The sequence below is a fragment of the Microplitis mediator genome, chromosome 4 (genome assembly GCF_029852145.1).
Source record: "Microplitis mediator isolate UGA2020A chromosome 4, iyMicMedi2.1, whole genome shotgun sequence".
Classification (NCBI taxonomy): Eukaryota; Metazoa; Arthropoda; class Insecta; order Hymenoptera; family Braconidae; genus Microplitis; species Microplitis mediator.
Genome location: NC_079972.1, coordinates 9,085,534 through 9,112,615, shown reverse-complemented (window position 1 = coordinate 9,112,615; position 27,082 = coordinate 9,085,534). Strand labels below are relative to the sequence as shown.

At 27.8% G+C, this 27,082-nt stretch overlaps 4 protein-coding genes across 6 annotated transcripts; 2 read left to right on the top strand and 2 right to left on the bottom strand.

The window, feature by feature from the left end:
- The first annotated feature begins 278 nt into the window (after window positions 1-278).
- Window positions 279-1,533, top strand: LOC130666466 (coiled-coil domain-containing protein 137). The gene is made up of 3 exons (XM_057467476.1): window positions 279-466; window positions 529-1,162; window positions 1,245-1,533. Exons 1-3 carry the CDS (start codon window positions 390-392, stop codon window positions 1,440-1,442), a joined length of 909 nt encoding a protein of 302 aa, XP_057323459.1. The 5' UTR covers window positions 279-389; the 3' UTR covers window positions 1,443-1,533.
- LOC130666467 (BLOC-1-related complex subunit 5) lies at window positions 1,467-2,966 on the bottom strand. Its single transcript, XM_057467478.1, has 2 exons — window positions 2,701-2,966; window positions 1,467-2,635 (listed from the first exon to the last, which is right to left on the bottom strand). Exon 2 carries the CDS (start codon window positions 2,482-2,484, stop codon window positions 1,645-1,647), a length of 840 nt encoding a protein of 279 aa, XP_057323461.1. The 5' UTR covers window positions 2,485-2,635; window positions 2,701-2,966; the 3' UTR covers window positions 1,467-1,644.
- A 2,020-nt stretch (window positions 2,967-4,986) lies between these two features.
- On the bottom strand, window positions 4,987-8,477 carry LOC130666465 (5-aminolevulinate synthase, non-specific, mitochondrial). Of its 2 annotated transcripts, none has more exons than XM_057467474.1 (4): window positions 8,314-8,477; window positions 7,204-7,258; window positions 5,691-6,970; window positions 4,987-5,610 (listed from the first exon to the last, which is right to left on the bottom strand). In XM_057467474.1, the coding sequence occupies exons 1-4, from the start codon at window positions 8,314-8,316 to the stop codon at window positions 5,359-5,361; spliced, it is 1,590 nt and encodes a 529-aa protein (XP_057323457.1). In that variant the 5' UTR covers window positions 8,317-8,477; the 3' UTR covers window positions 4,987-5,358. The 2 variants fall into 2 exon arrangements, with proteins under 2 accessions (XP_057323457.1, XP_057323458.1); XM_057467475.1 differs by lacking the exon at window positions 8,314-8,477 and adding an exon at window positions 7,338-7,397.
- Window positions 8,478-10,215: 1,738 nt separating this feature from the next.
- Window positions 10,216-25,766, top strand: LOC130666493 (quinone oxidoreductase). 2 transcript variants are annotated; one of them, XM_057467531.1, is made up of 4 exons: window positions 10,216-10,390; window positions 18,808-19,357; window positions 19,470-19,651; window positions 23,002-25,766. In XM_057467531.1, exons 2-4 carry the CDS (start codon window positions 18,824-18,826, stop codon window positions 23,417-23,419), a joined length of 1,134 nt encoding a protein of 377 aa, XP_057323514.1. In that variant the 5' UTR covers window positions 10,216-10,390; window positions 18,808-18,823; the 3' UTR covers window positions 23,420-25,766. The 2 variants fall into 2 exon arrangements, with proteins under 2 accessions (XP_057323514.1, XP_057323513.1); XM_057467530.1 differs by lacking the exon at window positions 10,216-10,390 and adding an exon at window positions 17,321-17,575.
- The last annotated feature ends 1,316 nt before the right edge of the window (window positions 25,767-27,082 follow it).

The following is a 27,082-nucleotide window of genomic DNA, read 5'->3' as shown; positions in this document are numbered from 1 at the left end:
TATGAGTGTAAATCTAGCAGACATGAGACAATTTATAAATTTTAAATATATAATTTAAATAAATGTGCGTACGAATTTTGAATTTCTCCAAATACGCATTTTTAAATTTCTTCTTACATTTTATTCATTTATTCTAAAATTAAAAAAATTAATAATTGTCAGCTACATTCACACTCATGTATAATTTTTAAATTATTGTCGTTTCATAGAAATATACTAAATTTAAATAATAAAACTGAACAACATGCCCAGGCATGTCTTAAGCTCTCTGTTATCTACGGTGTTTATTTTTGTAGGTAGTATATAACCTATAAATTATCGTGTGTTGCTGTGCAACACGTGGTTATTGTTATAGTTTTGAAAATTTTTAAATTAAATTTAAAATCATAATGGGAAGAAAAATACCAGGAAAAAAACACAAAGGTGTTAAAGATCCAGATAAACAACGTGCAAAACGATGGGCTGAGTACGAAAAAAAAAATTTTTTAAACTTTACTTATTTTGAACTGTTTATAATTTTATTTACAGAATTAAAGATAAAGTTGACGCTCCACCAGTTAATATTGAAGACCAACCGATACCAAAGAGCTTGGAACGAATTATGAGTTTCAAGAGCAATGATGATAATAAAATAGTCAAAAGAAAAAAACCAGTAGTTAAAAATAAAAATAAATTAATAACAGTTGGCTCACAAAATACTGTCCAGTCATTCAATCCAAAAGCTAAACCTGAAAAAGTTGTTCCTGTTTTTAGTCAAAGACCTGGTGAATCAGATAGTAAATTCTGGCATCGTGTTAATGGTGAAACACAAATGTATTTAAAAGAAGCTGAGTTTGAAAATAAATTTAATGTACAAGTAGTTAGAGATCCAGTTACTGGTAAAGTTGAGGGCTTACAAAAAAAACCTAAAGATGAAATCGACGAGTTACTTAAATTAAAAATGAAACATAAAAACATTGGAAAGAAAAAAAAAGTTAAAACTGTAACAGAACCTAAGTTGACTAAAGTTCAAAAACGTAAGCTTAAGATGCAGGTGAAGAAGGATAAAAAATTACTAAAGTGTACTGATGACTTAATAGTTAAAGACAAAGTCGAATTTGGTGAAGTTGCTCATGCTCCACCGGAAATTAAAATAAAACCTAAAACAAATAAACTAAATAAGGTTTTTAATTTAATAAATAAATTTTTATAGTATAGTTTATTGTAATTAATTACATTAATACTGAATGAAATTTTTTTTACAGCCTGCTAAAAAAGAATTACTTTTACATTCGCTGCTGAAAGACAATAAAATACAGCCTACGTCGATAGACAAAAAGGGTAAGCGAAAAAATTTACCCTCTGCAGAGCGAAGGATACTTGAAAACCATCGAAATGAAGCAGTTGAAGCTTACAAATTATTAAAAACTCGTCGTAAATCTTCTGAAATAACTTCGTTATAACAATAATTATTCATAACACGTTGGAAATTTTTTTTTTTTATAACTTTATCATTAAATAAATTAATTTAAACATCAAAGTTATAATTAGCAACGCAGATTTTTTATTTACACACATTGACGAAGATAATAATGAAAAATATCGATAAAATTAATGCAAATGAATAAAAAGGTGAGTAATTGAGTGTAATAATTATTATGTTAACTATCCAGTTGTCCAAACAAAAGGTTCTAAGCGGTCTTTAATAGGTAATAAATTATTAAGCGTTTCAAGACTCTCTAATGTTTGATTTAATTGCATATGGCACTTGGTTAATTGTTTACTGAGCTCATGAACTTTATTCATATGTTCAGCAAATTTAGCAAATTTCTTTTGTCGCTCAACAGCCTGAGCCATTACTTTATTTATTTCAACATCGATGTTAACACAGAGCGCATTTTGTTCATTAGCAATCATTTGGGCGTTTGCATTCAAATGATGTTGATATCTAGCACATAAATTATACAATCCAACAGGGTCAAGTCGTTCCAATATTTCGGGATCGCGTACTCCCGGTGGCAAGTTAAGCGTACCGCGCATTATTGGTAAAAACATCGGTATGCTTTGCAGTTTAATTAAATCTGGATCTTTGTCTGCATCAGGGTCAGACAATGCTGGTTTGACAACAACAATATTGTGTGCTGTTGTTGTCGTTGTTGATGATGATGTTGGTTTTCCTGAGGCAATGGTAGATTTTCTTACTCCTAAACTTGATTTACGTCTTGTGACTTCTGAGCTACCAAAACTTTTTCCTCTTATTAATTGTGATGGTTTACTTGATATCTTTGGAGAATCTCCAATTGGTTGATTAACAGTATAAGATATGTAAGGCAGGTCTGAATCGGAACAAATACTAGGCCCTGGACTTGATGACCGTGGTGGTGTGTCGTCTGGTAAATGTTCACGACTTGGTACACTTTTACCGCGTCTCAATTGTCCTCGAGATCGTCCGCTGAATCGTCCAGATCCTTGAGTTCCGCCTTGGGAACTTTGTTCTGAGCCCATTTTTTATTTATTTTTACTTTTTACTTGAGGCTGATTGTGAAATTTTTTTAATAGCAAGTAATCGAAAAATTTATTGATACATTATTTATTTATTATCTATAAATATTGCTTTCGAAATTACTCTTAATATTAATTTATTTAAAATTTATACCTGTGAATAAAATTACAAGTTAATTTCTTGTTTTATTATTTTAAATTATTTCATTATTAACTTACTTTTGTCAGTTCAAATATTCATTATTGATTTTTTTTTTTGGCAGTTGACGATAAAAGTTTAAATTTTTTAAATTTAATAATTGATTATAATTCTGGATATTAAATATAAAATACAGATTTTAGTTGGTTATTTTTTAAGAATTCAGCTGTGAGTACTAAATAATTTTTCATATTTATACGCATGCGCATGTAGTTATTTCATGCGCATGCACATAGATTTAATTAAAAATATTTGAGGTCAGAATAATCATTGAATTATAATTTCTAATTATTGTGTGTAGGCAAGATTATTTAAGAATACCAAAATCTAGATTAACAATATATGAAAGTTCGTTTTTAATTACTGGAATTCTTTACCGCCCGAACTGACGTCAATACAAACTTTTAAAGAATTTAGGATTGCTTGTTTTTATCATTTTTTGAATATCAATGATTAATTACAGTCGACTACCCGTCATAAGCCTGGTCTAGGGGACGTAGGGGAAATTTTTCTTAGAATTTCAGTCTTCCCAAACCGTGTGTTTAGTTTATTTCTCGACTACCTGTTATAAGCCTGTTTTATTTTACATGATTTTAAACGTCATATTCACATTTTGTTACATACGCAACTATCCCGATTTTCCTGCTGCCTATAGTGCTAAAATAAATACTTATCTTTTTCACTAGTAATAATTATAATGCAAAAAATTATAATGATAACGGTATTGATTACAGTAATAATAAAAATAATAATTTTATTGATGAACTTAATGCTCAATAAAACTTTTCAATTGTAACAGAAGCTGTGAATATAATTAATGATTACAATTGTGAACAATAAATTCTATTTTACTTAATAATGAAGAGCAATCTGCAGTCACTACGTGACTGCCCAAATATCTCTACTAAATTTATAAAATACGCAGAAAAAAAGGATTTCTTGCCGCAAAAAATGTTAATTTGCACCAAGAAATTTTATGCATTATCAATTAAATACAAAAATTGTCTTGGGACGAAAAAAGATTTTTTTGGTCAAGAAATATATCCTTGTACCAAGTAATTTTTTCTAGTTTTAAATAAATTTTTGTTTTCAATTCATAATGCAAAAAATTTCTTGAGGTAAGTAAAAATTTTCTTTAGGCGAGTAAAGTTTTTTTGTGTCGATGAATCCTTTTTTTTTCTATGCACACTTTTTTGGCTTTGAGAAGATTCCTAAAACCAAAAGGGAGTATAAAAATCTGTCATTTTGGAATAAGTAACGCGATATAAATAGTATAGCTATATATTCAGTGACATTCAGTCATTTTTAGTGACGGAATAATTAAAGTATTAATTTATGTAAAGAAAATAAATACGATCGTCTTTATTCCGCGTACTTTAAATGTAAATCGAATGATATAGATAAATTTATTTATCTCGATACTTGGCAATTAAAAAGAGTTTAAGCTATGAAAAGACACAAATTAAAGTCAAGACCTATCTAATGATACCAATTTCAATAACATTTACTAATTCTATTATATAGATATGGCGGGAACAAAATTTTCCTCATTCTTTTAATAATAAAGATAATAATTTTTTTGATGAACTTGATGCTCAATAAAACTTTTCAATTGTAACAGAAGCTTTGAATATAATTCATGATTACAATTATGAACAATAAATTATATTTTACTTAATAATGATTAAATTTTTCTCTGCGAAACATAGATAGTAAATTTTCATCATTAATTTGTCTATTTTCCTATTCTTAGTTTATAATTTTGATAATTTTAACGGAGGCTTATAACGGGCTCTCTGATACCAAACTCTTTAGAGTGGTTAAGTCGGGGAAGTTGTTTGGACTCAGTAACTCCCGATTGAGAGGAAGAAGCTTATGAAAGGCAGGCTTATGACGAGTAGTTGACTAATTAATATTTTTGTTAAAAACTGGAAAACATACACATGTATATATTTTGTAAGATTTTCAATATTTTTTATGGTCCTTAGGGAGCTACGGCTCTAGGATCAAATCAATATATTTATCTATCTATCTATTTATGTAGATGGGAAAAAAAAATACTTAATGCTGAGGAAAGTTTTTTTTAATCAAAAAAATTATAAACTTTTTTCCAATATAATTTAAAAGTAAATATTGTAGTTTTAAATAATTTTCAGTAAAATCGAATGGAAGTTTATTTTCAAAACATGTTTAACAGCAAATAAAGATTAGTTGATAAATATAATTGTTTATATTCAATGTGAATTAATAATTAAAAATAAATTTTTATTGAAAAAAAATATTTTGCTTCACCGCAATTTAAAAGAATATTTTTCAGCTGTGAAAAATATAAAAAAAGAATCAAAATAAATAAAGTATTGAAGACATAAAGTAACATTTGTTAAAATATTATAATTGCAATTAAAATTGATCACGTCATAAATACGTATTATAAATTTAAATTAAACAATTTTTTTAAAAAATAAGTGGTATGATACTTTTATATAATCAGCAAAATTATAATTTATCCCGGATAATGTATCCATATATTTTAACAATCGTACATGTTACACGTTATAGATGTTCTAGTACATTTAAAATTGAACAATTTTAAAATTCATTACCATAAATATAATTTTTATAATTAAACTATTTTTTGTACCATTTGCACGACTTATTTATCAATATCTATACAAACGTTAATTAACTTTTATAGCCTGTGAGAAATATTCACAAGCTAATGGTACTTTAGGTACATTGACTTGATGAAAAACATCTTGTAGATCTTGCACAAACTTATCAATCATTTCTGCTGTATGATGTGGCGTAGGTGCGATCCGTAGTTTTTCTTCACCCTTGGCAACTGTCGGATAATTTATGGCTTGAATATAATGCCCTTTTTCTTTAATTAATGTATCGGCTATCTGACTACATACTAGAGGATCTCCGACCTATGGATAAATTCAACAATTTTTTAAAAATATATTATCAATTATCAGCTATAAAAAATAATTATAAAATAAATAATTACCTTAACAGGAATGATATGAGATGGAGATGGTTCTAGAGGAAGACCAGCGGAAGTAAGCATTGATTTTAAGTAACTGCAATTTTGTTGATGCATTCCTCGGAGAGCTCGGCCTTCCTCCGAGGCCAAAACATCAACGGCAGCCATCGCACCATAGAGAACCGTAGGTGGTAGCGAAGTTGTAAAAATAAATCCAGCTGCATAACTTCTTATCATGTCTATAAGCATAGACGATCCAACGATATAACCACCGACGTTCCCAAATGCTTTACCCAGGGTACCAGATATTATGTCCATTTTATCAAGCACCCAATCCCGTTCTCCAATACCAGCGCCAGAATAACCGTACAAGCCAACGGCATGAACTTCATCAACGAATGTTAAAGCTCCGTATTTTTTAGCGACATCACACATTTCTTCTAATGGACATATGCTTCCATCCATGGAATGTACGGTTTCAAATGCTACTATTTTAGGCAGTGAACGATCAACACTCGACAACAGTTCTTCAAGATGTCTTACATCATTATGTCGGAATATATGTTTAGGTACACCGCTATTTTTGATACCTTGTATCATGGAAGCGTGATTACCCGAGTCAGAAAATATATGACAACCTGGTAAACTTTTAGCTAAGGTAAATAACGTCGAGTCATTGGCTACAAAGCAAGAAGTAAAAAGAAGACCAGCTTCTTTTTTATGTAACTCAGCAAGACGATTTTCTAATTTTTCATGGCCCATTGAATTACCAGAAATGTTTCTGGTACCACCAGCGCCAGCTCCGAAATCATCCAATGCTTTATGTACAGACCCTGTTACCGCTGGATGACGTGACATTCCTAAATAATCATTTGAGCACCAAACAGTTATTGGTTTTTCACCCCAAGAATACTCAATCGCTGAAGGAAATTCTTGAGCAAGACGATTTACTTTTTTAAATATCCGATAAGAATGATCATTTTTTTTCTTAATTATCTGCTCATGAAAATATTCTTCATATGGAAAAGTTTTTTCTTCATTTTTAGGATCACCTAAACTAATGATGTCATCTTCAACTGCAGAACTCGCTTCTTTTATTGCTGAAGGTTCTTTTAAGAGAAAAGGACATTGCGTAATAGATGCTATAGACTTGCGAATTTCTTCAGTTTCTGCTGCTGTGCTAGATAATCTTGACATCACTGGACAGTACTGACGGTAGTTTGTTATCAATGACGTACTGTAATTACGTACGTAATTAGCGGAGAGACGCGTGAGAAATGGGCACGGCATTATGTCAGCTTTTCCTAAAAAGAAAATAATAAATATTTAAATTGAAGGATGATAAGTAATCATCTTCTCATGCTGCAAAACTAATATAAATATGTATGTATGTATGTATATATACATATATTGTATAACTGAGTATTGCAAAATTATCAAGGAATGAGGTCTAATAACAGCTGGATAACATTGAAGAGAAAGTGCGGTAAAAATGAAAGTTTACTTATTATTTAAAAATATTTAAAAATAAATTTACCTTTTACAGCACTTGCTAATTGAAAAGTAACGTGAATAAATCTTTGACCACTCAACTGAAATTAAAAAAATATATATTTATAATTAATTGTTTTTTAAATAATTGTTTGGATTTAGGTCAGATTGATGGCTCACAGCCAACTAGTCAAGTCACTTTGACTGTGTCAAATCAAGATTCAAGTGTAGTCAGGTGTTTCCTTTAAACCTCTTTTACCTCATATATAACATGCACGAGATTGTATTACTCAAGGTGAAAATATTGAGCTATTCGATAATTCGAGATATCGACTATTTAATAAATCGAATTTATTTTTAAATATTTATTTGCCGCGATATTATTTTTATAGCTGAGCCATCATTACGTTGCATAAATTCTATTTTTTTATTTTTTAATGACGATAAAAATTTTTTTAATGCATTTTATTTTAATTTTGACTTAATAGTTTTTTAAAATTAAATTTTTTAATACAAGAATTTAATTTTTTAAAAGTAATAATTACTTAAAATTTTTTAAATAATAAAAACTAATCAATATTTATTTTAAAACCATTAAAAAAATGACTTTTATGACAAAATTTTTTATAGATATTAAATTTAATAATAGGATGTAATAAAAGTAATATATATATTATTTTCAGTCAATTATTTATTTTAAGTATTTAATTATATTTAGATTAAATATAAATATAATTAATTTATTACGATACTGACTTTAGTTGACGTCTAATAATTTTTTGATTTTGTTAAAAACAATAAATTATAAAAAAAAATATTTCAAATAATTGCACCTATAGTTTTTTAAATTTTCTACATGCGCATATTTTTAGATTTTTTTTTTCTGTAATTAATTAGTTGAAAAAAACATTCTAAAATTGTTAATTGTCTGCTAACTTTAGGATCATAATTTATCAGATATTAATTAAAACTAAATATTTATTTAAACAATTATCAATTATAAGAATCTAATATATCTAACGACCAAGAATTTAACCGAAGGATCTTCATATATATTTTTTTTATTACATTATTCAAAAACACGCTTGTTTTAAATAAAACTTATCATGCGAACCCAATACAATGACGGATTATAATAAAATAATTTAAAAATTACCATTCTGATCGATTAAAAATAATATAAATATATCACAATGATAAGTATAATATTATATAACAACTAATTTATTATTTATTTTTTTTTTCTGTCAACTTGAACGTGAACTGTTTGGCGGATCAAAGACTACTGATTTCTTGCATACTTAACAGCTAAAACTCCACTACCTTTAGTGAATGCAATTCGAATGTAATTAATTTAATCGAACGGAAGAGTGGGTTTCGATCAAGTAGTATAGAAAGTAATTATAATAATGTCTAAGTATATGATTACACGCAAGCGAAATTCGTGACGCGAGCTATTCAAAAATTAAATACCTTTTAAAAATTATAAATTCAACAAATATGACAATTGAAATAAAAATTATGCTTATTTATCTACATGTGTATTTTAAATTAAATTCGGTTAACTATTAAAGCCTATAAATATATATGATATAATTATTTATGTATATATTTGCTATGCATACGAACGTGAGCAGATTTTCGTCGGTGATTCTTAATTCCCTTTTTAAAATTTGTGAACTTAATAATCATTTTTATCAATAATGAATTCTGAAACTGTTAAGTAAATTTGATCTACTATAGAATACTATTTTATGTTTCGATTTTAATGAATTTTTTTTTTCAGCGGAAGCGTCAAATTTATGTGAAAAAAAATTAAAATCATAATAACTAAACGAGTACGTTTTGCTTTGTCATTAATATATATAAATTTTATGTTAATTTTAATCAACTTTTTTTTTTAGAAATGTGATGTATTGAAATTTTTATTTTCAAGTTATAAAGCAATTTTTTACCCAGTGACCTTTAGTACAAATAAAATACAAGTTTTCGTTTTTTTTTAAATTTATCTAGTTCATTTTTTGCCGCTTTTGTGCAATATAAAAAAAAAGTAGTAAACTGCAGAAAGAGGTAGAGATAAATTTAAAATACCGAGCGAGTGATATATAAAAAAAAAAAAGATTAACATTTTTATGATACATAGATAAACGTGGGATTTTTATTTCAACTCAGTCAAGAGTGCCTTGTTGAGTTGCTAGATAACAGCACTGTACAGGATAAATTACGCATGCGTAGTGAAAATGTATATTTATATATGTTAGACTGATTCAAAAAGATCGACTATTTTCTTTTTTCAAGTTATACGGAAAATATTGTTCGAGATGACGAAAAAAAATACTGTCAAAGTTTAAGCTTAATATTAATATTAACAGCCGCCTAATTGTAATTTTCGATTTCTCATTTAAAAAACATGGGAAAAATTTGTTTTAAAGTTTCGAATTTTATTACTCATCAACGAATCAGAGTATCGGAAAAATCAGCAGACATTTTTGTTGGAAATTAAACGCTCTACAAAAAAGGTCTCATATCATTTTTCGATAAATTTAATTTTTCAAAAGTTATTCGAGGTCAAAGTTGGATTGATAGTAAATTTTAATATTATTTTGCTTTTTCGGCGAAACTTTCAGACTTATCGCAAAATATCATTAGACCTTTTTTGTAGATAATTTCATTTCCTACAACTTATTTCTTACAAAGTTTTCAAAATTCCTGAAAATTCTTTAGGTATTTGCATTTAAATGTCAATTTGTTCCAAGAAATCATATTCTGGCCGATTTTAATCACTTACTTTTAAATGCCAACAACTAAAGAACTTTTCAAAATTTTAGAAACTTTGTTAAAGATAATATGTAAAAAATATATGAAATAAAAATTATATCGAATAATTTAAATGATATAGTTGAATACTCATATTGTATATTAAAAATATGCAATTTATTCCGTAACATATCTTTATTCTGTATCACAATTGGCGTCGGCGCGCAAGTAATTCAACGCGATGCGCGTTTTCTATACCAGACCCTATCAGGGTCGTCCATTACGGACATGACTGCGTACAGAAACTCATTATTGACTCATTCATCATAGTTGTTCGAGACAAAAGAAAAGATTACAATTTTAAATAATAACATTAATTTTTTGAATGTCATCGAATTTTATTCGTCACGACGAAACAAACGCTTAAGAACGTTTAAATTGTGCGCCTGTGTTCATTGTTCGATCTGTCAATTTTAGTAAGTTTTATTTTTTATATCTAATCATTTAAAATGCATGCGTTTAAACTTATAAAATTATCTGTATCAATAATAAACTCTTTTTTTTTTACTTCACTGAAGATAAACAAAGTTTTTATTTTATTATCTTCATTAATGGTATATGCGGAAGCCGGTTCAATTACTTGACAGTGACTGTACACACACGGTTTACCGCTCGATCAATAGAATTTATTGTTATGACTTTGATTTAACTTTGTTCCTTTGTTTTTTACGCGATAACAGTTCATTTTAAATATTAGACAATCATGTATGATTATTTATGATTCATACATCATTTAATAATAGACATAAATTTAAAATTTTTAATAATACTTATAGATTGTTTCATATTTAAAACTACTCATTATCAGTTGTTGACCTCAATTACGTCACAAATCCTATACATTCTGTACTGTTTACGTTATTGAGCTACCACGTGATTATTTGACTTTAAATTACTAAAATATATTTACATATATTAGGGTGTGTCGAAAAAAAAACTTTTTTTTGTTTTTTAGGTCTCATAGTATCAAACGTTTCTTTGGGACCTGAAAAATCAGCTCGATATCTCGAAAATCGCGCTGGCGCTTAAAAATTTTATTTTTCCATTCAAAATGCGCGTAAATTTTTTTTTTTTTATTTTCATTTTTTCCTCTAAAATTGATCGAAAAAATTTATGTTCAATTTCGACTTTCATACTTTTATAGGAAATCAAATTCCCTACAAAAATTCCTGAATAGTCTTGCTCGTAACTATGACATAAAAAAAGTTACAAGCCTCCAAAGTTAGTGAAAAAAAATTTTGTTTGTGTAAATAAATATTGTTTATACTTTTTAGTTATTTAATTGGCGGTATTTTTTTTTTTAATTTGAATTTGCAATCTTTTATAAAAATCAATTTTTCTGCAAATAAGTAATTATTTTATCGGGCTTGTAAAATAATAGAAAAAAAATTACCGAGCTTTCAAGGTATAAAATAATTTAAAACCGTAATGATTAATTTTACTTTTTCGATCTGTATCAATACAGATTGCAAATTTAAATTAGAAAAAAAAATACCACCAATTAGAAAGCAAATACAATATCTAGATTTTTACAAAATTTACCTAAAAAGTAAAAACAGTAATTACACAAAAATAATTTTTTTTTCTTTTTTTAACTTTGAAGGCTTGTAACTTTTTTCGTGTTAATTTTCGAGGAAAAATTAAAAAAAATTTTTTTTACGTGTATTGGGAAAATAAAATTGTCAAGCGCCAGTGCAATTTTTAAGATATTGAGCTGATTTTTAGAAGAATTTTTTTAGGTCCCAAAGAAACTTTTGAGACTATGAGACCTGAAAAAAAAATTAGTTTCTGTTGACACGCTAATATATATTTATTGATCTATAAAATACAGCATAATTTTACAATGTTTTATATGATTATTTATGAATACTCATCATAAATCATTAAAAATTCTTATTGTGTGCACGATGAGTTGTTTAATAGTATCTCATACATTATGTGGAATCGGTATTATACTCGATGTCACTAAAAGTATACAATAGTTTATTTAATGAATTCATAAAGAACAACGCTGTTAAATGTCTAAAGTCAGCGTCATACAGTCAGAATTATTAAAATAATTTACGCAATATTATTAAAAAAGATTTACACTTTAAAAATTGGATACTTTGTTTAATATTATTCATTTAACAAAACTTTACGTTTTGAACTCTCTGAGCTCGAAAACATTATTACTGGTAAATTTTTAAGCTCCTTGAGCTCAAAAAGCGAGTGGTCTGAAAAAAGTATATTTTACTGAAAAAGGATCATTTTTGTCCGACAATATCTTTGGAATAAATTAACCGATTTGCAATATTTTTGCCGCAATCGAAAGGGACATTTTAGTCTTAGATTTGATTAAATTTTGAAGTAAATCAGTCACTATTTTGAGTTGTGCAACAAAAACTATAAACATAGTATAGACCAGTAAAAAAAGAAGCCCTTAGATCACATATGTGTTTGTCAGCTTCGGCATCGCCTCAGCCAACAATTGCATGTGATCTGAGACTTTTCTTATTTTATTGGCCTAGGTATGTAATATACTATTTAACTTCCCGCTAAGAATATTGAAATTTTTTTTTTTTAATGTTTATTTTTCGAATAACTTGGTAACTGATACTCAACCGATCGACTTTAAAATTCACTCAGTTCTAAGTTTGGTGAATCCTTTTGATTGCTGCCAAGCACATTCAAATCAGTTGATTCTTTTCAAAGATATCGTCGGACAAAGAAAGTTACACACACTCACACGTGGACGTCCACCTGAAAATGGTCAGAATAGCTTTCGAGGCTTTCAAATTTCGAGATCTAATGAAAACTCGATTTTCAAAAATTGGATCGAAACCAACAAGTTCCCTTTTTTTGAAAATTTTCAATTTTTATAGCAGAAAGTTGAAGAACTTGATGTTGTGTGGTATCAATTAATAGAGTGAGGTAAGAGACCCAATACCTGATCAGGAATCTAGTACCCGATCACTCATGTATTTGTATATCTATATTTCGTAAAATCCAGTAAATATAGATATACAAATACATGAAGTGATCGGTACTAGTTGCCTAATCGGGTACTAGGACTTTTATCTTACGTAAGGTTATAAAATTCAGCTGACCTTGCTTTGATCTACACATGCGTGGGCTAATTAACTAATTGCGCATGTGCAGTCTAGAGATTTTGGTCATATTAATTAATAAGGTAGCTAAATTCAAAGTGACGTTACAAGAGAGGAAGTTGATAGATTAGTTATTGGCTTGAATTATTGAGTAGGGATGTACTCCGCCCATTTCACTCAAATTAAGTGGTTTAATATAAAAGTAAGTGATTTAATATGTATTAAATTACACTTTTGACCAATTAGGAAAGATTGTATTTTAATATAAAATTTTATGAGCTGATTCTAGCCAGTAAGGCGTATTTTTCGGTATGAGTTACATAAACATTTATTACAACGTTTTTTATAATTCAAGGTAATATTCATTATCAAATTATCTAATCATTAACTTCATATAAATTATTTTTTATAGCAATACAGAAAACGAAGTTAATTAACAGTTATAACAGTATATTTATTCAACGTTTATTGATAATATAGTTTAACAAACATATTAATTGATTAATGAAACAATATAAAATGATAAAAAAAATTTAAGATCAATATCGATTAACTGAATAGAGTTGTAGCATAGGTAGATGCGCGCGCAGATATTTGTTTATGATGAATAAATTTTGTAAATACCCAAAAAATCTTAATAGAATGTCGTAAAAAGTAAGTGTTTTATTGTAATGAGATAAATTTTATCTTTGTAAATTGTAAGAACATAAAGGTTTATTTTTTTTATCAATACAACATCTGCTCAATGTTAAAATCTAGTAAGGAATAATTTTTTTCGTATTTTTTTACTGTATGACAATCAAAGATAAATGCATATATATATTTATATATATATATTCATAAATAATTGAAATAAAACTCTTATAAAAAGGGTTTAAATAATTTTTGAAAAAACATTCTTGTTGTCAATATATTTTTTTAAAATGATTTAATTTGTTTCAAGGTTTTATTTAAAAATTTATATTTATTTTAATTTATGAATGCGTAGTTTCATATTTAATTTAATTATTATTCGCCCTTGAAGATTAGAATCTTCACAAATATTTTTTTCGGTGTAATATTATTTGTCTATTTTTATTAATATAAATTATGATTATCGTGTTTATTCAACGCGTAGATAGGAAGTTCACGTGTGATATATTTATGTCACAACAATATTTTTTTTTTTTAACGGAAAAATACGCCCGAAATTATTCCTACGCACATAAAAAATCAGTATTCTTAACAATTTCTTTGTTTATACACGACTACTGAAATATATTATTTTTTAAGTTATTTTTATTTTACGATATTTATAATTAAGTTTATCATTTTTGATAATTAGTCATATCATGCCAAATAAAAGAATAATTATTTACCTAAATATTTACCTTTTGTATATAGAAGTAGTGTGAGAAATTATCTTAAAATATAAATTTAACAGAAACAAAGAAAAAAAAAATTAAAGAGAACATTTGCGTAATTGTGCACTAGTTGATATTTTTAAATTCATAATTCATAGAAATATTTATTCTATAAGTGTCATATTTTTATAAGTAGCTCATCGATTTATATGTTTTGTATCTATAAATGACAATAAACAAACGTAAAAAAAACTGTGTGTTGTTATTTTATTATTAATGCAGTGATAGTAACCAGTAGCATAATAAAATCTGCAGTTAATATTTGCAGTAATGTAAGATAGGATTAGCTGTGCACAGTTTAGCTCGCCGCGAACACGTGAATGTTCGCTGATGTGCACGTGATTAAACCGTGAATCGGTGGCAGCATCGACCGCTTAACTTCTCCTTCTCTGCATTTTCTTTTTTTTACTTTCCACTCATACACCAGCACAAGTATGATCTCATGTGTACTTATTTTGTTTGGGTATCTTTACTTTTACAACCAATCTTTGTAATTTTCTTTTATTATTTATAAACATTTTTTTTGAAACAACTGCACTAAAAAAAAATTTATACGAATGTTATGATTCTATTTTGAAACTTCAATAATCATTTCAAATCAAATTCAATTAGAAATATTTAAATCAGTCATTTTATTCAAAGCTATTTTTAATGTTAAATTTTCTATCTCGAATAGATGTTATTTATTATTTTACGACTTAAGCTTGTTTACAGTACTACGTGATGGCCTTCATTCTCGCGTGTTCCATCGCTGGAAATAGAAAATAACAGTGATATATTTTTTATGATTATAATATAACGTCATTCGATTACGTTTTATGTTTATTAGCTTCCCGAAAAAATAACGAAGTTGATTTGAAAATTTGTATTTAATTTAGAAAAATTTCAGTGATACTTTAATATAAGTACATATTATTTTAAGTAATTCTAATTATCATTTTTATTTGTTAACTATAGTTAATAATAATTAAAATATGCAAAATAATATATGATCAAGCGAATTTTGTAAATTTAAACTTTACATATTTTTAGAAAGATGTCAACGACTCATGACTAAGTTTTGCAGTATAATAAAGAATGAATAATGATCAACTTATAAATACAAATTTTCGAAATATATGTTATAATGATAAAAAATTTCAACACAACTTTGTTATACTTATCAATTTTTATAGATTAAATTGACATTACTAAAGTAGTTGATTACTATCAATCATTTATATCATCAATACATTCTCTATACTTAATTTTATTCTAATTAAATTTTAATTAAAGAATAGTATTTTGTAACTGTCAGGAATATTAAATCAATATTGATAATCGTTTGATAACTTGTACTACATGCTTTTATGGACATTTTATTTTGACATGGATTACTGTAGGTCGTTTATTGAATCTATTCTATTATATACTTGAAAGAAAAACAACCGCCTCATCGCAGTTCTCGATTTCCCATTTAAATAACATGGAAATATTTTTTTTAAAGTTTGGAATTTTATTACTTATTAGTGAATTAGTGTATCGGAAAAATTAATAAACATTTTTGTTGAAAATTGAATGCTCTACAAAAAATGTCTCTTATCATTTTTCGATGAATTTAATTTTTCAAAAGTTATTCAAGGTCAAAGTTGGATTCATAGTAAATTTTAGTATTATTTTACTTTTTCGACGAAACTATCAGATTTATCGCAAAATATCATAGGATATTCTTTGTAGATAATTTCATTCCCTACAACTTATTTCTTACTAAGTTTTCAAAATTCCTGAAAGTTCTTTAGGTATTTGCATTTAAATGTCACTTTGTTCCAAGAAATCGTACACTGGCCGATTTTAATCACTTACTTTTAAATGCAAATGACCAAAGAACTTTTAAAAATTTCGGAAACTTTGTTCCAGATAATTTGTAGGAAATAAAATGATCTACAAAGAAACTCCTGTAATATTTTACGATAAGTCTGATAGTTTCGCCGAAAAAGTTAAATAATACTAAAATTTACTATGAATCCAACTGTGACCTCGAATAACTTCTGAAAAATTTAATTTATCGAAAAATGATAAGATACCTTTTTTGTACAGCGTTCAATTTCCAACAAATATGCCTATTGATGTAACCAATACTCTGATTCTCTACAGAGTAATGAAATTACAAACTTCAAAATAATATTTCTCATATTATTTAAATGTGAAATCCAAAACTGCGATGAGGCGGCTGTTAATATTAATATTAAGAGCTCAAACTTTGACGGTATTTTTTTTCGTCATCTCGAAGAATATTTTCCGTACAATTTTTGAAAAAAAAAGTAGCCGCTTTTCTTGAATCAGTCTAATATATATATATATATATATATATATATATATATATATATATATATATATATATATACGTAAGTTAATTTTGTTATGTTTATATTTATATATATATTTATAACAAAATTGATAATTATTATGTCAAGGTTATTTTAATATTATTGTTGAGTTATCATCAATAATTCTTATATGTTTCATAATACGTGTTTCAATTTATTTATCATGTAATCTCTAATGAAAAACAATATTATTATCAACTATTTTTATATTTATTTCATTTCTATCATAAACTTTTTTTTTATGCATAGTTTTTTAAAGTCCATTTTATACAATCACACTAAAAAATGACGACGGTTGTTTTGAAAAATAAGAAATGATATGTATATATATATATATATATATACGTTGTAGTAGTAGTAGTATCTTTGTGTTACCACGCGGTTTACGAATGTTCATCCAGGTTATCCCCACTACCTAGATGTTTCCCCTCTTGGTTGTTATGAATGCGGTACGTATAAAGACGGAAGAACGTTGTTTACTCCAGTTAGTCATTTTCATGGAGTTGATATTGAAACACAATTTCAAGCTGTGCTTTGTTTCTAATAATTAATATTGTTTTATAAATTAAGAGTGAAAAAAGTACATTATTGATAAAAAGCTATTTAAATAATAATTTATTATTATTAATAGTTTGTTATTTATTATTAGTTATAAATTATATATTAAAGTTTTACAAAATGCATGTTGAATTAGCGCCAGTTAGTTCTTCACCATGTGTCACTTCAAACGTTTCTTTAAATGGGTAAAATATATGCTTAAAAAATTAGTTTAATAGTATATTGTACAACAAGTGCGGTAAGTTGTCGATTGCGAACGAAGTAATTGCGCTCATTTGCTCGTGTGGGTAATCGACAACACTGCACAAATCGAACATACTTTTATTTTATTATTTATGCGATATGAGTACTATTTTAGTGTTCCCGAGTCAAAAAACAAATTCGGATTTAAGTCTCAAAGTTCTCAATGAGGTTTTTGAGGATCAATTTAGAATTTTAAGATTGACAACAGTACAGAAAGTTATCCTAGTTTAGTCCTTAAAATACTAGTTACGACCCTTTTTACCACTTTGAGGACTAAACTGGAATAACATAATCTGGATTAGAGCCTCAAAATACTCAAAACATACAGGAATAATATTATCCACATTTGAACCTCAAAAGTCTCATTCGACGTATTCTCTCCCCTCCCTTTTCTATCTAAAATTTTTCAAAGTCTGAAATATAACTTTTCATTCGTTGAGGATTTTGAGGTCTTAGTTTTTATAATTTAAAATCGATAAATTATTCGCATTTAGACCTCATAGTTTTCATTGAGGATTTTGAGTATTCAAGTAGAGTTACTTTCTGGGCGGCAAATAAAACATTAAAGGAATTGAGGCTTTTGAGGACTAAACTAGAACTTGTGTTTTGACTCGGGTTCGCTGTTTTGTTCCTCAAGCTTTTTGCCGATTCAACTGTAGCCGCGATATTTGTGTGGGTTAAACGATAATCTGCATCACTAGAAGTTAATTTGCGTGTGACAAGTTTATTTACGCACTCAAAAAGCTATTTGGCGAACAATAGAGCGTGCGCTAAGATAACACTTATCTTGTATGAACACGGAAAAAAGAGCAGTTGAAAAATTACAGTTTCGTATAGTAGTAAAGCGCTCCGAGTCTGAAACTGTGAAAATTACATTTTTTTTCAGTAAATTTTACAGAAATAACAAATATTACAGTTTCAAACTCGATATTGTCGATTTAAACTGTAAAATTTGCTGCTTAAAATTGTTTTAATTTTATTACTATAACAAATTTCTAAAATTACAGTTTAAGCTTTAATGTTTAAAGATTTTTGCCCCGAAAGCCTTTTTTACTGTACAAACTGTAATTTTTCAACTGCTCTTTTTTCCGTGAATGACAAAAATTTATAAAAATTAAAGTAATTTGAATAATTATTGTCTTATTATATATTTATTTTTTTTCTGTTTATACAGAGGTACTCAGAATAAAATGCATAAGCTGTGTCGTCAGTTATCTATCGAAAGTCCTAGTGTGACTGGTCGAGATTGCGTCTTTAGTTTTGATGTCCCTGTACCAGATGTACCAATACAAGGTGCCAGAATACGTGTGGTTTGTGCTGGTGCCTGTTATCATCCAAAACGATCACCGAGTCTTTCAAGTTTAACATCAGCATCAAGTTCAAGTAGTCTGGCAACTGAGACATCTATTGAGAGTGAATTTCCTGTAATTCTACCTCATTATGGTGTTCGTGATGCTGCATTATTCCCTGGTTATGAAGTTGCTGGTATAATTGAGTCACTTGGATCAGGAGTTGCGGATGATTGTAAATTTTCTGTTGGTGACCGTGTAATTTTGTATCCATTTGAGGGAATACCTAATGGATATGTTGAATACCTTGTTGTCCCTGATCTCAAGTATCTCATCAAAGTCCCTGATAATATGTCGCTGAGTGTTGCTGCAATGCTACCAGCTGGAGCATTATTAGCTATGAACACTGTTTTTGCTGCTCACGAACACGTACAGGTATATAATAACTTTATATATAATGAAAATAAATCATAATAATTATTAATAGTTTATTGCCTATTGTTTTATGTACGAAAATATGAATTAATATATATATTTTTTTTTATAGCAACTGCTAAAAGAACGTCCAGAAGATCAAGTTTGTAAGATTCTTATTGTTGGTACTGGAGGTCTTGCTCTGTGGACACTTAGAATAGCTGCGTATTACTTTAGTAACATGCAAAATAAAGTTATGATTACAGTAGCGTCATTAAGAGACGATGGATTACTTATGGCACAAGAATTTCAGCAGTAAGTAGTTTTTATATACATTATATAGAAATTAATTTTATGTACGTATAAATATAAATTGCTCACCTCATTCACGAAGCGGAGAGAATTGGCTCTACTGTTAAAATATCGAATGTTCGTTATTCCAGTTCTAAGAGGTCGGCATCCACAAATTCGTTGATTTTTTTTTTTAATTAAGAAGTCTTTTTTTTCTCTATCACTTGAGTGGGCGACGGTACTATCCTTGTTGCATTTGCATAGTAAATGAGAACTAGTCCATGCCTTCCTCAAACAAATAAAAATTTTTAAAAAATACTAATGTAGATTGCGGAGTTATAAAATAATGCCTCGAGTCTTGTTTTTTACTTCGTTTTTGTTTACCAGAAAAACTGGAAAAAAGTCGGTGAGTTTTCTTATGTACGTGTGTTGGAAGCTGTACTTCTCTGGCATGACTAAAAGACATTTTATTACGCATGCAAATAATATATATATTAGGGTGATCCGTTTGGAATGACTATTTTTTTTTCACTCCCACTTGAAAATATTGTTATAGACATTGAAAAAAAAAATTTCCTGCAAGTTTCAGCTCTTAATTTTCATTTCAAGTACTTTACATTTGATTTTGAAGATTTCTCATTTAAATACATAGGAAAGCTAGGATTTTTTTCTTTTAAATTCTCTATAGCTCAGCCGCATTTCAAGTTATCGGGTCGCCGATTTCGGCATTTTGTAGGTGATTCAATACTCTTCAAAAGTCTCCTTAGTAATTTTACCGCGATACTAATTGTTCCTTCTGTATGGTTTCTGAAAATAATTTTTATAATAATAATTTGGGTTTTAGTTGATATTGACTAAATAACAAAATTTACAGTAAAAATGCGGACAACGATTTTTTAGGAAATTTAATTCTCTGCAAAAAAAGGTTCTCTTAGTTAAGTGGCTCAAGTTCTTCGTTCACGTGATATTGGGATTTTATTAATTTTGTAAAAAAAATATTTGTCAAGATATTTTCCGAAGCTTATCAAATTTAATCCTTAGTATTTTATGAATCTGAAGTTAGCCGATGTTTAATAATTTTTGGATTTTTTTTCAAATAATAAACGATCAAAAAAAAAAAAATTAAAAAAAAAAATGCACATGAAGAAAATTTAATAAACTACAGGTGCAATTTTTTAAAATTTTGTTTTTTTTTATTATTTATCATTTAAAAAAAAAAACAAAAATTATACATCATCGGCTAACTTCAGTATCGTAGTATTTTCATTAGTGGGTTAAATTAATAAAAAGAAAATTATTTACTTATTTAAAATTAAAATTAAAAGTAATTTGGTCGAATTTTTTAAAAAAATATTTTATTTACAAAATTAATAAAATCCCTATATTACATGAACGAAAAACTTGAGCCACTTAACTAAGATGACCTTTTTTGTAGAGAATCAAATTTCCTGAAAAATCGTTATCTGCATTTTTACTGTATATTTTATTATTTAGTCAATATCAACTAAAACCCAAATTATTAAAAAAAAAATTATTGTCAAAACTCATACAGAAAAAACAATTACACGCAGAGAATTTTACGGTATTTTTTGCATCAAAAATTTATAGAAAGATTGCTATTTAGTTGTTTTAAGTATCATCTTGAATTAGTAGTTATAATTTATGATCGAAAAAATTTCATTTGGTTCAAGTTTATGAGTATACTTCACAGAAATATGCTCTCTAAAACTGAATTAGCGAATATTCACTATTTGCTAGTGAATTTTGCTAATTCAGTCTTAGAGAGTGAATAGCAACTGTCGATTTGGCTAGCGATTTGAAGCAATCATACATCTAAGCACCTTAATTAATTGCTTAAGTTGAGGTACTTTAGATACTGCGACTCAAATTTCCCTGAGTGTGTAAAATTATGGAGAGGTGAGGAAGGGAAAGTCATAAAAAAATAATCAACTTATTTTTGTATATTAATTCAATTTACATTTTAATATCGATTTTCAATTAAAATATTTAGCTTAAATGTGGCCACGACGTGCTCTCAAGGCTGCTTGTTCACAACTGATCTTTGTTGGAAATACTTTAGGTCAAGTCTCATAATCTTAAGGTCGTGAGTTCGTTCCTCACCCGGAGCACCATTTAAATATAGTGGAAACCTAAACATGCAAACCTCTCAATAAGACAATTTATAGATAAATTGAGAAAAATATAGATAGCCCGAACTGGGAAATACTTTAGGTATCAGACAATTTTAGTAAGTTTTAACAGTCAAAGCAAAGAAACTAGAAAAGAATAAAAACGATACGTGAGAAATAGAAAGTTTAGTATTGAGAGTTACGTAGAGTAATAAAAAAAATGAATCCTATTACAAAGAGATCTTTGTTAAAATTTTCAGACGTCGTATGGCTAACAGATGTAGTACCTAAATATGAGTGTTATGAAATACTTAGAAAAATTGTAGGTTCTTAAAATTTTTAACAAAAACGAAAAGTTTAAATTTTAGTATATAATAGGTGGAAGGATATACAAAAGATATTTAAAGTATAAATTTAATGATCATTAACAATTTCAACATACTTTAACACTTAAATAATGTTTTTTGAGAAGCGTTTTTTTCCGGTGTAAAATTAAATATTTTGCTAGCGTTATTTATAAGAAAATTAAAAATTTTTTGAAATATTCTATTTTATATCAAATACTCTATTGTGTTTAAAAACCGCTTGTATAAACTATAAATTACAAAAAAATTTATTATCATTTTAAGAGGACTTGAATGCTATCAGAACAAAAAATAGTAGTTCCGATAACTATGGTACAATTAACTAAATAGATTATGTAATCTAACTATACTTGGATAGTTACATTTACTATGAAAGATCAGTAGTAAAGGCTAACTATACTTTTGTTCCTTGCACAACATAAGTATAGCAACAATGACAGAAACTATGTAGTTACTAATATTAGTATCAGAGCTAGTTGCCACAACAAAATTTTTGTAGTCTATATTACTAGTAAATAGTTGAAACAAGTACCTGAACCAAGTCCTAAGTATCAAACTGACTTGTTGTCCTCAAATTAGTTGATTTGACTAACTTTTTTTCTCTGAGTGTAAGGAGACTTTTGAAAAGTATTAAATTACCTACAAAGTCCCGCAATCGGCGACCCGGTGATTTGAAATGCGGCTAAGCTATAGAGAATTAAAAAAAAAGTCCTAACTTCCCTAAGTATTTTAAATGGGAAAACTTCAAAATCGAATGTAAAATACTTAAATTAAAATTAAGCGCTAAAGCTTAGGAAAATTAAACAATAAATATTACACTTGACGAAAAATAAAAACTATGCATACAAAGTACAATATATATTCATTTATAATTTTTCAGTGTCAATGTAGTTGAGTGGAATGAAGGACTTTACGAAAAGCAATTAATTGAACGTACTACAGATGCCTGCCAAGGTCCAGTAGATATTGTAATTGATTATGGTACAACTTCAAGAAGTCTTCATCGTAGCATGCAGTGTCTTACTAAAGGTGGTGTAGTTTTTGTAATAAAAGAAGTAGCTGATCGTCTTTTGCCTAAATTTAGCAAACGCGCTGAAGAACGCGAACAAAATATAAAATCTATAGAACCAGGTGCTCTTGAACAACTCAGTGAGCTTGTACAATTAGTTGCAACCGGTAAAATTGAACCACCACCACATACTGTTTATCCTGCTGAAGAAGCAATGGATGTCGTACAAAAACTTTGTTCATCGGAAATCCATGGTAGGGCAATTCTTCGTTTTTATCCCGCAGATTAAATATTACATAAGTATGAAACACACTAATAACTACAAATTATGAAAAAAGGATAAAGAGAAAAGATCGCATATTTAACTTTAAAAGTTTTAATCCATTTGAGAAAATTTGATTGAAAGTTAAAAGTTTGAGAAATGCGTAAATATTTAAAATGAAATGATAAGAAAAATATTAGATTCGTGGTTTGAAAAGTATTCGAAAATTATATATGAAATCGCTTATCGTCTGTTTTTATAAATTTTTAATTCTGTCATGAACGGTGAGAATACTCAATATACAATTATATACTTATTTAAATAAATATTTGATATAAACTTTGATTAAAATCTTTTTACTACAAAATAAATAAATATATAATTACTTAATGAGGTAGTTTAACATAAACTATTTGATAAATGACTACCTATAAAAGTTCGATAGATTTATTGTGTGTATGAGAAAAATTTTATACAAAACTAATGGTCGGAATGATTAAAAAACAAACAAATTTTTAAATATAATTACAAGCGACATTATTATTATTTTTTTTAAATTTTAAATTCGCTTGAGATTATGGAATATTTAAATTGAGGTAAAAGACTCATTACTCGGTCACTTTTCATTGATGTAAGATTGAACCATTCAATATTTAGAAATATCATTAATTTTTTAAATGAGCTCGTTGAGTGTACCCATAGTCGCTCACTGAAAATTGTGATGAGCCATTACGCGATCAGCACATGGCCCTATACTCGTTTGAGAACAATATCAATTGAACTATGATAAGTATATTGATTAGGAAAGTAATTTATAAAATAAATTACTTGATTTAATTTTCAAAAAGTCGAAAAATACAGTACACTCTAATTATAAGCAATGTTTCTGTCTATACTCTTACTTACAGGAAGAAATGAAATTGTCGTGAGAGTGAGTGGAACATCCGATGTAACTTATAACCAGAGTCATCAACTGTATGTTGAATAACACGATACTGAATTTAGCCGATGTCTAATAATTTTTGGATTTTTTTAAAACGATAAATTATTTTAAAAAACGATTCTCCAAAAATTGCATCTACAGCCTCCTTAATTTTCTATAGGTGCATATCTTTACTTGCTTTTTTTTTTGGTAATTGGTTTGTTAAAAAAAAAATCCGAGAATTACTAATTGTCTATTAACTTCAGAATAATTGCGTGATATAATTACAAGCGGCTGAGTGCGATTTTTAAAACTGCGTTTTTAATAAAAATCATGAAAACGCATCTCTGGCGGATCTGAATCACGGTAAATTACGGTCATTACCGTAATTTACAGTATTCGGAAGAATCACGGTATTCTACGCTAAAATACCGTAATTTATGGCGCTTTACGACAAAAGTACGATATCCCACAAAAAAGTACGGCATTTTTACCGTAAATTTACAGTAAGCCAACAGTAATTCACCGTAAAATTCCGGCAAGTCTGCGGTATTTTACCGTAAAGTGAGGTTTTGCACTGTAGAAACGATAAAAAAAAAACGTCCGGTACTTAAGGTAAAAATGCCGCAAATTACAGTAAATAACCGTATTTTGTCACAATTACTGTAAAATGCTGTAAACTGCAAAAAGTTGCCGTATAATTACCACATTTAAAGTAAATTACGGCAAAATGCGGTAAATTACCGTAATTCGGATCCACCGGGGATTAATCAGATGAAGCGAGCGACTTATGGTATTGATCAGGTTAAGAGTCTTTTATCTCATTACTTATTACTGATTGGGATTTAATCCTTTAAATTAATAAGTTAAATAAAATAATTAATATTACACCATTTTCATTTATATATAATTAATAAGAAAATGTAATTAGTGTATAGTCGATAAGAGGATTAGAAAAAAACACTTAAGATTATGGGATAGTTGTCAAAGTATGCAAAAAGTATTGCATAACAAGTTCTTGATAATTAAGTCAGTATTTTGCAGCCGTGTTTCGTTCTTAGGATACAAATAAACTAATTGTAAGTATTTAATATAAAGGTTAAAAGTTAGACAATTGAAATCACATTTGATTAAAACATTTTTTTTTCATTACATAAGTTTTCAACTACTGAAAACTTTTTTTATCCTATTAAAAGATGTTGCATTAAAATTGATTTCGTCATTTAATTAAGTATTATACACATACTATTTTCGTTCATGTATATATTATATGTTTAATATTTTTACTTTTGAAAGACTGTTTGCTTGTAATATAATTATTAACAAATTTTTTTTCAAAATAATTGTTAAATGCCTTACGAGCACAATATCCATTTGTAATGGCTAGACTGTATGTTATCAACTGTATTATAAAAACGATTACAATAAATAAGTTTATTAAGAATCTTAAAATTTCATGTTTTATTATTTTTAATCACAAAACTATCGAATTTGTAATTTAATAAGTAATATATTCTCTCAGCGAAAAAATTGGAAATTAACAAAATTTTACATTACTAAAATTGTTTTTTTTTTTTTTTTTTACAAATTGTAATAAATCAGGAGACACGGTAGCGTCTCGCGCCAAGTTCACGTTCAAATCAAACATCTGTATATGTGTGATGTTTCATGGCACGAGCCTACCGTTCTCTATTATGACAGAGTGATTAGCTTGCCAAGTCTGGTCGCACCTAAGTATTATGGTCGAATATTAGGGCGCCACTGGAAGATGGACTCGGCCTTCCAGAACTGGATGTTAATTGTAATTTTTGATTCTCAGGGTCGTTTGTAAATTTATATTTTGTGAGAGAGGAGAGGAATAGTGAACAGGCTGAAATAAATTTTATTAAAACTTTGCTTTTAATTTCAATTATTTTAAGCACCTTGCTTATTATTTATTTAACCTTTTGTTTAACAATTTATATACTTATGACAAACTAAATGCGTCCCCTGGACGTGTACTTATGACAAACTAAATCTCGTCCCCTGGACGTTTTCCTTATGACAAAACTAAATATCGTCCCCTGGACGTTTCCACACTCTCACACACACGTATTTTAAGCGTCTTCCGGACGTAACACACTCACACACACACTCTCTCATTAAAAAACCGTCCACCGGACGTTAAACCTTTAACCTTAATACACTTTGATTAAAAAACCGTCCACCGGACGTTAAACCTTATTTTCCTTAATTCTACTTTAAAAAACCGTCCACAGGACGTTAACCCGCATATTCTTATTTCCTAGTGTCCACCGGACATATCCTAAACCTAACTTAATCTTTGTCCACCGGACTTACATCACAGACACAGTTTCTTTACTCTAACTTGACTCTATAACTAAGTGACTCTACTCATTAACTTTCTCACTCAATTTTTCAACACTTCATAATTTCCCATACTCAATATAAAATTTTTCATTCTATGATTTACTGTCCTTTCCAATTAATTAATTTATTTTTTGTTTAATATAATTCATAAATTAATTAATCTTTTTTTCACTTATAAATTTTCCTAATTAACTTTCTCTGATTAAAATTTTATAATTAATTTGCCACAATTCTTATACAATTATTATTTTCAATTCCTAATTTTTCCACTGACAATTTTCACAATAATTTATTTCACTTTTAAAATAATCCGTTTCACTTTTTACTCACAATTTAATTTATTCAAACTCTAGTATCCTTTAATTAAATTTTAGATATTTTATTCAACTTAAAATTAA

Bases quoted from the DNA above. Each gene is read 5' to 3' on its own strand.
- LOC130666466 (XM_057467476.1), top strand. From the start codon at position 390: ATGGGAAGAAAAATACCAGGAAAAAAACACAAAGGTGTTAAAGATCCA. The intron at 467-528 runs GTACGAAAAAAA...TTTTATTTACAG, and splicing joins CGTGCAAAACGATGGGCTGA to AATTAAAGATAAAGTTGACG. The intron at 1,163-1,244 runs GTTTTTAATTTA...TTTTTTTTACAG, and splicing joins AAACAAATAAACTAAATAAG to CCTGCTAAAAAAGAATTACT.
- LOC130666467 (XM_057467478.1), bottom strand. From the start codon at position 2,484: ATGGGCTCAGAACAAAGTTCCCAAGGCGGAACTCAAGGATCTGGACGA.
- LOC130666465 (XM_057467474.1), bottom strand. The intron at 6,971-7,203 runs GTAAATTTATTT...TTTTCTTTTTAG, and splicing joins ATTAGCAAGTGCTGTAAAAG to GAAAAGCTGACATAATGCCG. The intron at 5,611-5,690 runs GTAATTATTTAT...ATTTATCCATAG, and splicing joins CTCATATCATTCCTGTTAAG to GTCGGAGATCCTCTAGTATG.
- LOC130666493 (XM_057467530.1), top strand. From the start codon at position 17,511: ATGCATGTTGAATTAGCGCCAGTTAGTTCTTCACCATGTGTCACTTCA. The intron at 19,358-19,469 runs GTATATAATAAC...TTTTTTTTATAG, and splicing joins CTGCTCACGAACACGTACAG to CAACTGCTAAAAGAACGTCC. The intron at 19,652-23,001 runs GTAAGTAGTTTT...ATAATTTTTCAG, and splicing joins ATGGCACAAGAATTTCAGCA to TGTCAATGTAGTTGAGTGGA.